The sequence below is a fragment of the Dromiciops gliroides genome, chromosome 2 (assembly GCF_019393635.1).
Source record: "Dromiciops gliroides isolate mDroGli1 chromosome 2, mDroGli1.pri, whole genome shotgun sequence".
In the NCBI taxonomy this organism is placed as follows: domain Eukaryota; kingdom Metazoa; phylum Chordata; class Mammalia; order Microbiotheria; family Microbiotheriidae; genus Dromiciops; species Dromiciops gliroides.
This window is the reverse complement of record NC_057862.1, coordinates 485,505,778-485,517,947: the sequence shown is the minus strand read 5'-3', so window position 1 is coordinate 485,517,947 and position 12,170 is coordinate 485,505,778. Positions and strand designations below refer to the sequence as shown.

General features: G+C 42.0%; 1 protein-coding gene across 1 annotated transcript in view; it reads right to left on the bottom strand.

The window, feature by feature from the left end:
• The window catches only part of PLCG2 (phospholipase C gamma 2), a 176,491-nt gene that overhangs the window by 157,141 nt on the left and 7,180 nt on the right, over positions 1-12,170 (bottom strand). Inside the window, exon 2 of the mRNA XM_043987636.1 lies at positions 10,390-10,651. Within this exon, the coding sequence (XP_043843571.1) occupies positions 10,390-10,582 (193 nt within the window). The 5' untranslated portion in view covers positions 10,583-10,651. The remainder of the gene's footprint in view (positions 1-10,389; positions 10,652-12,170) is intronic.

The window sequence follows — 12,170 nt, the reverse complement described above, 5'->3', positions numbered from 1 at the left end:
ATCAAAGCAGAGTTTATTTATGAGATACTATTTCAAACTAGGAATACAGGGAAATAAAGTGTACAACCTGACTGCTTTCCTGTGGTCTCTTTGGTACCTGCTGTGCCTTGAACTTCTTGAATACAATAAGGGCCTTAGCCACCTCTGGCCTCAGGGCACGTTACACTTTCCCTTGTTTGTATTAAGGCCTGTAACCTTGTCAGACCTGTCTCTCCTTTTCCGAGTCTGTCCTTGTCCCAGCTCCCCTCTAGTCAGCCTCTCTCCTAGTCCTTCCCGAGTCTCCTCCCTTGCTCTAGTCAGCCGTTCTCTCCTTAATCTTGTCTCTCTATCTAGTCCGTCCTCGCTCCTTCTTTTTCTAGTCCGTCTCCCTCTAGTCTCCTTCCTTAGTCCGTCCCCCTCCTTTTTTTTAGTCCATCTCCCTCTAGTCTCCTTCCTCCTCTAGTCAGCCGAACTCTTCTTAATCTTGTCTATCTAGTCCGTCCTCCTAGTCAGCTTCCCTTGCTCTAGTCAGCCTTCCTCCGTTTCCCCCCTCTAGTCTGTCTCCGAGTCTCCTTCCTTCTTTTTCTATCTAACTCCCAGGTCTATATATACACCTTTTCTTCTCTCCACTCAAATCTTGGGGCTTCCTTCACCCCCACAGACCAAGCTAATCCGCTAGCCAGGGCTGTGGCTGGTGGGGGGGGGGTGCGCTCCAAGTTTCACGTGCCTCAGCACAGGCTATCCGGGATCCGCTCAGGTCAGAGGGAGCTGGGGGCTTCCCCCCCCCCCCCCCCGCCCCCCAGCTGTCTGACCTGGCATCTTGTATAGCCCACAGGGCTTTTTCACTCAGCTGAAGCTGAGGAGGAGGGGGAGAGACCCTGAAGGCCTAAGGCTTTCTAATCTCAGCCTAAAGGTAGGGTCCCCAAATCAAAATAAATTTCCACAATATACAAATACAAAATCAATCAGTGAGGATCTATTAAGAGCCTAGTATGTTTCAGGCACTCTCCTCAAGGAGTTTATATTCTATTATGAGGGGAAAAAATATACAGACAAGTGTAATGGGGTTGATCAGGGAGGTTCCTCAGTCAATCCGATAAATTCACCAAGAGGAACCAAAATGTAAGATCCTATGATCACTCATCATGTGCCATGTCCCTCTCTTGATGATGTCTAAAATTTTATTATCTTTCCAGGCTTCCATAGTACAATGCTGTCTCATACTAAACCAGCTTACAGTCCACTAAACAACCCTAGATATTTTTCAGACCAACTGATGTCTAATCACATCTAGACATCTTCTATTTGTAAAGTTGTTTGAATCCAAGTGCAGAACAGTATATTTAATGCTATTAAATTTCACCTTATTTGAGTCAGCATAAATTTTAATCCTGTCAGGATTGTTTTTATCCAGTGTCAGCTATTTCTTCTGATTTAGTATCATCTGTAAATTTGATGTGGCATGCTAACCACACAAGTCAAATTATTGATTTAGAAAGGTACACAAGTCCAAGCATGGGTTCTTTGGGACACTCTATTAGAGACATCCTGCCAAACTGACATCCAATCATTAATGACTAGACACTTGGCAAACAGTTCTCAATCCACTAATCTGTACTACAGTCTAGCCCACCCACATTTTCTACAAAAATAGGGTAAGATTTTATCAAAAGCTTTGTTAGTTATATCTCCAGCATTCATCAATCTACCAGTTCAGAAACCCCTTTTTGACAAAGGAAATAAAGTTAATATGGCATGACCTGTTATTGATGAAGGAAGCCATGCTGACTCTTTGTAATCACCAATTTCTTTTCTGGATGTTCGCAAATTGCCTCTTTGATGGTATATTCTAGAACCCTTCCAAGAATTGAAGTCAAGCTTACTGGTCTTATTATAGTTTACAGACTCTGTTCTATTCCCTTTTGGGGGACATTTGGAACATTTGCCCACCTCTGGTCCTACATTACTTCACCTGTTCTCTGTGATCTTTCAAAGCTGCTCACAGTGGCTTGCCAATCATAGCCTCCTTCAATAACAAAAGTGATATCTGGGGTTCTACGAGGGATCAGGTAATGGCATTCAACCCCTTGCAGTCACAGATAATGAAGAACTATTTCAGAATCTTAGAAGCTCAGAGTAGAAAGAGCGCTTACAGGAAATCTGTTTCCAATTTGTATCTTAACAGAATTTCCTTCTACATTACTGAAAAGGGGTCATTCAGCCTCTGCTTGATGACCTCCAATAAGAAGGACCCAACTATACCTAAGACAACCCATTCCACTCTAGGCTAATTCTAATCACATCAAATCTTCTTCAGGATATATATCTTCAGTTCCTTCATTCTTTTTTTTTTTTATTAAGTGAGGCAATTGGGGTTAAGTGACTTGCCCAGGGTCACACAGCTAGTGTTAAGTGTCTGAGGCCGGATTTGAACTAAGGTCCTCCTGACTCCAGGGCCAGTGCTCTATCTGCTGCGCCACCTAGCTGCTCCTTCCTTCATTCTTTTATAAGGTAGGAACTAATGGCCATTTAACATACTAGTCACCCTCCTATGGCTGCTCTCCAACTTATTCATGTCTTCCCTAAAACATGGCACCCCAAACTGAAAACAATACTTAGATGCAGTCTAACCAGGTCAGAGTACAATAGAAACGTTACATGCCAAGTTCTAAATACTATGCCTCTCAATGCAGCCTACAACAATACTGGGCCTTTTTTTTTTTTTAGTATTGTTTTGTTTTGGTGTTTTGGCTGCCATGTTACCTTGTTGACATACTTTCCTTTACAACCCATCAAAACTCTCAGATTTTTTATTAAGAACTACATCTCCTACACACAAACACATCCTATGCTGGTGGAGTTGATTTTTTTTTTTTTGGTGAGGCAATTGGGGTTCAGTGACTTGCCCAGGGTTGCGCAGCTAGTAAGTGTTAAGTGTCTGAGGCCGGATTTGAACTCAGGTCCTCCTGACTCCAGGGCCGGTGCTCTATCCACTGTACCACCTAGCTTCCCCGGAGTTGATTTTTTAGCCCACATATAAAGCTTTATATTTATTCTGATTAAATTTGATCATATTACTTTAAGTGCCCTGTTCTAGACCATTTCTGTATCCTCATTCTGTCGTCCAACATACTAGCTATCCTTCCCACCTTCTTTTGGTTTTGCTCATGTCATCTTTCATCAGTTTATGAAAGTCTTCCAAATTTTTCATTTTTATAATATTGATGTTATGCTATAAATTATTCTTATGGTTCTGCTCATTTCACACTGCATCAGTCCATATTAGCCTTTCCAAATCTTTTTGACATAATCTATTTCCTCATTTCTTATAATACAATAGTACTCCACATTTATATTATACAACTTATTCAGCCATTTCTCCATTGATGGGCATCCATCCCCTTAGTTTCCAGGTTTTTTGCCACCACAAAAAGAACTACTATAAATATTTTTGCATGTTAAGGACTCTGTCCTTTTTTTCTCTGATCTCTTTTAGGAAAGGCCTAGCAGTGTATGTATATCTGGGTAAAAGAGCATGCACATTTAGTAACTTTTTTGTGTATAATTCCAAAGTGCTTTCCAGAATGGTTGTCTACTAACAGTGCTTCTATTTTCCCATAGCCTCTCCAACATTTAACACTTTCCTTTTTTTTGTCATCTTTGACACTCTGATAGGTATGATTTCCATGTTTCTCTAATTTGTTTAAGATGTGACCTTTTATATCTAGGTTATATATCAATTGATAAATGGTCTAAGGTCATGAACGGACAATTCTCAAGGAAAGAAATTCAGGGTATAGATAGCTAAATGAAAAAAAAAAATCTCCAAATCAGTTCTAATTAGAGAAATGCAAAATTAAAGCAATTCTGGGGTAGTGTGTAAGGAGTTGACCTAGGGGTCAAGAAAGCTTGGGATCAGATCATGACTCTGACACATACTACTTGCATGATACAGTCGATCAGCCTTCCAACATCCCAAGAAACTCTAAGACTATAAGTTACAGAGGAGGCAGTCTGTATCAGAGTAGGGAGTTTCCATACCCAAAGCCCCCACCCTGATAAGACCAGATATCTAGATTTTTCTTTTAAAAAGGTCATTGCCAGGGGCAGCTAGGTGCTGCAATGGATAGAGTGCCCGCCCTGGATTCAGAAGGACCTGAGTTCAAATCCAGCCTCAGATACTTAACAATTACTAGCTGTGTGACCCTGGGCAAGTCACTTAACCCCAATTGCCTCACCAAAAAAAAAAAAAAGGTAATTGCCAGGAAGAATCATTTCCTTTGAATGAAAACATAGATTCTCTTCTCATTCCTTTGCATTTCTTCATTCTTCCTCCCACTTTTCCCCTTTCCCTTTTCTCATCTTGTTTCATGACTACCACCAGGTCATGGTACTTTTAAGACCACAGCTCCAGAATTGGAAAGGAGCTCTGCTGTCATCTAGTCTGACCCTTAATTTTGCAGGTCCAAGAAATTTGAAAAAACTTGCCCAAGGTCACTCAGAGAGGAAAGGAAGAGCTAGAATCCAACCCAACAGGTCTCTACCATCCCATGCTGCCTCTACTTACAAGAACTGCCTCTGTCACTGTCTGACACAAGCACTCTCCTGCCTTCTAAGTCTCTCCTAGGAAAGCTGGTGTTGGAAAGACAAGGTGCTGGGTGGTAGGATTTCTGGTAACATGGGGATAGGACATTAGTTGGGGAAACCTGCAGCCAAAATTGCTGCAAGATGTAAGGAGCTTATAGCTTTGGACAAAGAAGGATGGTAGCCTAGGGAAAGGGAGGGCAAAAGGGCCAGGTTATCCACAGATGTGGATGATCGACTCATTATGTCTCTCAACTAACAGCTGCATCCGGAAGCCTGGCTTAGACAAACAAAATTCTCATAATGTGGATGAACCCAATCAGCAGTGGCATAGAAAGCTCAAGACTTAACTAAGACCTAATCATTTAATATTCTGTATTAGAAATAAATTAAATTTTTAAAATTTTCCACTGCACCCAGCTAGGTGGCGCAGTGGAGATGGCACCAGCCCTGGATTCAGGAGGACCTGAGTTCAAATCGGGCCTCAGACACTTGACACTAGCTGTGTGACCCTGGGCAAGTCACTTAACCCTCATTGCCCCCATCAAAAAAATAAGGAGAAATAAAGCCCCCCTGGAAAGCAATATGGAACTATGCCCAAAGGACTATAAAGCTGTGCATACCCTTTGACAGCAGTGCCACTACTAGGTCTGTATCACAAAGAGATGAAAAAAGGGGGAGGGAGATAACCTATTTATACAAAAATATTTATAGCAGCTCTTTTTGTGGTGGCTAAGAAATGGTAACCGAGGAGATGCCAATCAACTGGAGAATGAACAAGTTAGGGTGTTATGGTTGTTATGTATTATTGTGCTATAAGAAATAGCAAGCAGGATGATTTCAGAAAAAAACTGGAAAGACATGATACAACTGTATTGTGACTTATGCAATACAACTATATTAAGACTAACTGATACAAAGTGAAGTAAGCAGGACCAGAACCAGAACAGCAATATTGTTCAATGAAGACCTGTCAATGACTTAGCTATTCTTAGCAATACAATAATCCAAGACAATCCCAGAGGACTCGTGATGAAAAATGCTATCCACCTCCAGAGTAAGAAATGACATCTTCTGAATACATACCAAAAGCTTACTCTTTTTCATTTTCTTTCCTTCCTTCCTTCCTTCTTTGAGTTTTCTTGCATAAAATAACACAGACATGTTTTACAGGATTGCCATGTATAAAATATTTCACATTGCTTGCCATGGGGAGGGGGGGCGGTGACAAAAGGAGGGATAGAATTCGGAACTCAAAATGTTAACAAAAAGTTTAAAAACTTTAAAAAAAAGTTTAAAATTGTTTTACATGTAATTGCAGGGAGGGATTCTTTTTAAAAATAAATAAATAAATAAAAGGCCTCCATTTTAAAGGGACTATTGTGGACCTGCTTTGTATAAAATGTAAATATCTATGATCTCAGCACAACTCCTCAGTCAGCTCTGCCAAGTTCACACTGAATCTGTTTATGTGGTTTAGCGACACACATGGGGATGCATGATGGACTAAAGCATCCTGTGAACAGTGCCCATGAATGGCTCTTTCTGTCTCAGCCTCACCCAGTACTGGACATAAAACACACCAAACCCTGCTTCTGGTTCTCCTTAGCCACAATTTCCTCCTTCCAGTGTTCTACCTAAAGGCTAGACTCCTGACTACGGCGGCTTCAGTCCATTGGGAGAATGACAGCCACCGCATCAGACTCAAATTAGAGCACAGAAGAGACTTTGTCACCTTTGGCCACCCGAGCTCCAGGATAAGGCAAAGGGACACAGCATGGGGCAGGCAGTCACTTAGTCAAAAAGCATTCATTAAATGTTTTCTCTGTGCCAGACAGACTTGAAACCAGGAAAACCTGAGTTTAAATTCTGCCTGAGACACTTACTAGCTATGTAACCTTGGACAAACCATTTAACTTCCCTTGGGCCTCAGTCTCTTTGTCTGTAAAATAAGGGGATCAGATTTACTGTTGTGTACGGTCCCTTTAAACATCTGATCCTATCTATAATAGGCCAGTTTGCAGAGAAAGTTCATGCATGTCAGTGCCAGTCTCACCACAGCCCTACTCCATTCCTTCTGGTCCGACAAGCAGAGAATACCTTGTCCTTTAAAAGACTGGTGCTCTACTCTGTCAGGTCCAGCTGTGTTGGGGGGAGGAGGGCCGGGTGGAGGAGAAGGAGGAAGGGTCACACAGCTGGAACACAGCAAGGGAAACCAAAACACCTCTCCCATTTCAGGAGAGAATCAAATGGAAAATGGATGTCAATATTTGGATTTTCACTTTACAGTTAACTTGGAGGGAACACATCTATTCCAGATACAGCAGTAAGAGGCTGTAAAACTACAAGCCATGTTTCCTCTCCTCCACCCCCAAAATGTGGGATTTTAGGTATAAAAGGAAAATCTCCCCTCCCCCACTCATACGCTTAAAGAAGCAGTATCTCTTATTCCATAAGGAGGGAAGTACTTGTCTCACAGTGGAGAAAGCAGCAAGTTTCAGAATTTGCCCCAGGAAAGCAAGGTGCAGCACCCCAGCTCCAGAGAAGGAAAACCAGCCTCAGGAGCAATCTTAAAGCCCTGGAAAAACATGGGGGAAGTCTGTGGTGGGGGTAGTTTCTTAGTCTTTTTAGCTGTGGCTTTAATAATATTATTCCTGCCAAATTTCCCACCTGATGCAGGGAATCAAGAGCTGTTACTAGAGAAAGAAAACAAAAATAATGTCAAGTGCTACCAGTCTGCTCGGGTTTAGGTGATAAGAAGCAAGTGTCTAGTGATCCCAACTCCAGAGGGGTGATGATAAAACATACTTTCCTCCTCTCAGCAGGAAAGTGGTGGACTAGGGTACATAATGGGGCATGCACTGCTAAACATGGTCAATGTGTTGGTTTGTTTTGTCTAGCTATACTTTTTTGTTACTAGGTAGGGTTCTATTTGAGGGGTTGGATGGGAAGGATGTCAATGTCAAATGACAGTGAAATTTTTAAAGCATTAATAAAACATTATTTTCAAAGAATTGATTGGATTTCCCAGGTTGGGCTGCTCAAGTTTCATTTTTAGCCAAGCAGATAAAAAACTGACACTCTGTTTTGCTCAATTGCCCATTCAGAAACTCAGAACTAGAAGGAAGCTCAAAGTACCTCAAATTCAGGGGCTTCATTTTACAGATTAGGAAACTGAGGCCCCCAAAGTTAAGAGATTTGCATAAGGTCACTCACACAGATAGTAAATGACAGAGCTGGGGCTCAGATCCAGGTCTCCTCACTTCAGGTCCTGGGCTCTGTCCTTCATTGCCTCGTGTTTCTTTAGCCACGGTTCAAATCCCTGCTATCACACACTGGCATACCACAGGTGCTCCATAAATGCTTGCCTGAGGCCTACATGCAGCAATAGAGTTCTGTATTACAGCTGCCTTAGAGCCTTGATGAAATGTGAGAGTTCTCAGACCCCTCGGCATAATTAACCTTCTAGAAAATGGAGTGTATCATCCTCAGAAGATCCCAGCTTCATAGGTTCACAGATCTAAGCACTGGAAGATAATTCAGAGCAGGGGTATGCAAGTGAATGCACAGGAATTGGTGCTCCAGAGAAGCAAGACAACCCTTTAGGTTTTGTCTGCATTATTAACATTTCTCTATCACTTTCTTAAGTATACAAAATTGACAAAACAATCAATCAAGCCCTGATTTGTAGCAGCTGCTGACTTCTAAGGTGTGAATACTCCCAATGACAACTTTACAAACTGGCTCTAGTAACCATTCAAGCTGGCTCCAGCTTGTCTCAGAAGCCTTCTACTCATCAATCCCACTCACTTTACAATTGAGGAAACTGAGAGCAAGGGGAGTTAAGTGAAGTGCCCAATGGCACAGAAATAGTCAACATTAGAGGTGGCATTTGAGCCCAGGTCCTCTGGTTCCAGAGTCAGTACTGGGTTCAGAATGTCTCCCATCAGGATCCCAGGACACCTCACCCTGCAACCAGAGAATGCAAGCCAAGAGCAACCAAAACCAAAACCAAAAGACTTCCTGTTGATGGCCTACCCCCTGAGTCTTCACCATGAGAAGAAGGTGAGCTGAAGCCCATGCAAGCAAAGTGCAAACTCCAGTGGGGACCACCAAGCTGAAAAAGTTGCTGTGGCAACGCTAGAGAGGGCCCACATGTCTGTCACCCAAGCACCAGCCTAGCTCAGTGCAAAGAAGCTCAGCTCCAAGAGCTGGCCTTAAGATGCCAAAAAAGAAAACTAAATTAAGTAGCAAATCAACTCTCACCACACATAGCCTGTCCCCCAACCCCACCCCATCCCCCTCCACACACACAAATTACCATGCATTTAAGATAAAGGACTTCTGCTTTTAAGATGTCTGGGACTACCCCAGTGACCCACAGATCATCAAGGAGGAACTAAATAAAAAGGAAGCCCCTGACACACAAGACATGCTTAATAAAGGCTTGTTGATTGACTGAATTAATCCCTCAAGGCCTCTTACTCTATTAAACTAGTTCCTGTCAGGAGGGCAGTCAGAAATATAGCAACAGCTGCCAATCCAAATGTGAACTAAAAATGATGAAAAGAATAATAACGATAGCTCACATTTATAAAGTCCTTGAAAGGTTTGAAATGCACTTAACAGGTAATCTAATTTTGTCTCATTTGATCCTTACTACAACCCTGTGAGGTAGGTGCTATTATTTCTCCACATTTTACAGATGAGGAAACAGCAAAGTGTACTACTCAGGGTTGCAAAGCTAGTTAAGTGTCAGAGAGAAGATTTGAATTCAGGGCTTCCCAATTCCAGGTCCAACACTCCATCCACTGTACCACCTGAGAGGGATGATGATCCCCAATGGTAAAAAAACATCACCCAAAGCTCCACTTGCTACTGAAGAGTAAGGACTCACAATCTTTCACTGTGGACTGTAATAAGAAAACTGAGGAACATGTCTCTTTAGAGGAGAGGTATAGAGGAAACCATGCTTGACTGGAGTCAGTATGACTGGGTTCAAATCTCAGCTCTGACTGTGTCATCTTGGGCAAGTCACTTAACCTGGGGGGGTAGGAATTTGGAGCCTTGCTTTTAGAGTTGGAAGGGGACTCAGAGGTCATCCAACACCCATATTTGACAGATAAGGGAAATGAGGTCCATAGAGATTAACTGGCTTGCCCAAAGTCACATAAGTAGTTAACCATCAGAGGTGGGATTTGAGCCCAGGTGGTTGGACTTGAAAGCCCAAACTCTTAATCTAGTATCCTGTAATACTATCCATGTGATGATAGGCAAGTCACTTAACCTAGTCCTAGAGAAGACTGTTTCTTCATCTTTAAAACACTGGGGAGTTGGACTTGATGACCTTGAAGGTCCTTCTGGCTCTAAATCCATGATCTTATGAGCCAATGCTATGTTCAATCAATTGAAATCCACTAATATAAGTTTTTCTCAAATAAAAAGTGAGCCGGGGCTACAACTCAGGGTGCAAAACCTGACCTTGTTTCATCTGACTCAAATTTCACACTGCCTGCCATCTAACTTTCTGAACCTCTTTGCAGTTTCTCAGCATAATGACTGTCAAGTTGCATCAGATAGGAGTATCCAAACTGACCTTCCACCTTCTACCATGCCGCCAATTCCACATGAGAAACTTCAAAGTACCCATACATCTCCATTAGTGAACCCCAAAACAAAAGCATTTGGCAAAGTGAATTCCCTCTGTCTGACTCAGGCTGAGTTCCTAAACAGCACAGAGCCTGGAAGTTATCTAGCCAAAGCTAGTGAGATGTGAGAGACTTATTCAAAGATCCCATTTGACCAGCCCTCTGGGCAGATACTCACAGAATCCTTCAATCTTGTCAGCTGTCTTACTCCAGGCCACCTGCCTGGTCTCTGTGATGACCTGGACCGTTCTCCTCTCAGGGTTGGACTTCTTGAGGCTAAATAGGGTCATGACAGTTCCTAGTTCCAGAGTTCTCTTGATCTGACTCTTCTCATATTCAGGAAGTGTGTCTAAGTTGATCTTGGTGGTCATTTTAAATCAAACTTTTCGAAAGTCAGAAAAGTGAGGGAAAAAGGCGAATCAGGCTACTTCTTTGATGGGCTAGAAAAAAAAGAGGGAAAAGAGTCATTGGTCTGTGCCATGTTTTATATAACCCTATATTCTATGGGGTTTTTTCCAACTCAATTCTGTGGGTATTTAACAGGACAAGACGGATTACCCTGACTTAAGGCCAAGGTTCTAAAGCCCATCACCCCTTAAATTCACACCTGATTATTTCCAATTTACCCTGAATAGATCTTGCCTGGACTTAGTTGTTTGCATGTTGTCTCCCCTATTAGACTATAAGCTCCCAGAGAACAGAAACTTATCTTTGGTCTTTCTTTGTATCCCTAGGGCTCAGCAGGCGCTAAATGCTTTTTGACTTGACTGATGGCAGCCCTCTCTGAGAGAGGAGGATTCCAGGGCTCCAATACTCAGCCAATTAACATAGGGTAACTAACCAGTGGGAGAAAAGATAGTAAAACAAGGTAGTGTAGGCTGGTTGGAGCAGTATGAGTCTTTAAAGAAAGAAAGGTTATCACCTAACTTTGAATAAGCAAAACCTTAACCACAAAACATTACAATCCAGCCACTTTGTAGGACAACTACATGTTTGTTTCTAAAATAAGGGGACTGTTTTCATCATTTTACATTTGTATAATGTAAGCACCTTGAGCATGAAGGTCTTTTCCTTTTTTGTTTTTTGTGTCCCCAGTCTCCAGCACTGTAGCATATAGTAGGTGTCTAAAAGAAAAAGCTTCAAAAGTCTTCTCTATAGAGACAAAGCTACTTAAAGCACTCAGGCCTACAGGAAGGGTGGTGCTGGTCTCTAAGAGAACTCACATTATTTCATTATCACAAACATGCAGATTGTTCTTGAGAATAGAGACAGGCAACAATCCATGGGAATTTTTCCTTTATTAATACATTTTAATTTTAATTGTGAGAAGTAGCTTGACATAATGGAAAGAGAATTGGCTTCAGAGTAAGTCCTGCCTCAGCTATGTACTCGCTTTGTGGCCCAGGAAGTCACTTAACCTCTCAGTGATTCAAGGCAAGTATCTCTCTAAATATATAAGTTGCAGAAGAGTTGCCCATCTGTATTGGTATAGAGAGTTTCCTCCTCTGGGAGTTCCCTATACCAATTAAATCATTTGACCCACAAGAACCAGTACACAACCTCATCAAAGATCAGCTCAATTTCAGAGTTTTAAGTATATTCTTCCTCCTCAAATTATTGTGTAGATGTGTATCTTAATTTGGGGTGTCTCCCCAGTAAGTGTCTTGGAGACAAGGATAGTTTTTCTATTTTGCCTTTGTATCTTCAGCACCTAGCCCAGTGGCACACTGTGGCAGCCAATAAGTGTTTGTTGATTGACTGGTGGATTAATTGATTAGACTGGCTGCTTATTTTTCCTTTGAGAGATTTTTTTCAGGCCTCAAAAAAGCTGACATAGTGGCCACAGCTAGCCTCGAAGCCTAGAAGACATGGGTTCAAATTCTGTCTCTGACACATACTTGCTGTGTTGCGAGGGAGTAAGTCACTTAAACTCAGTGCTGTAGGCAGCTATAATTGCAG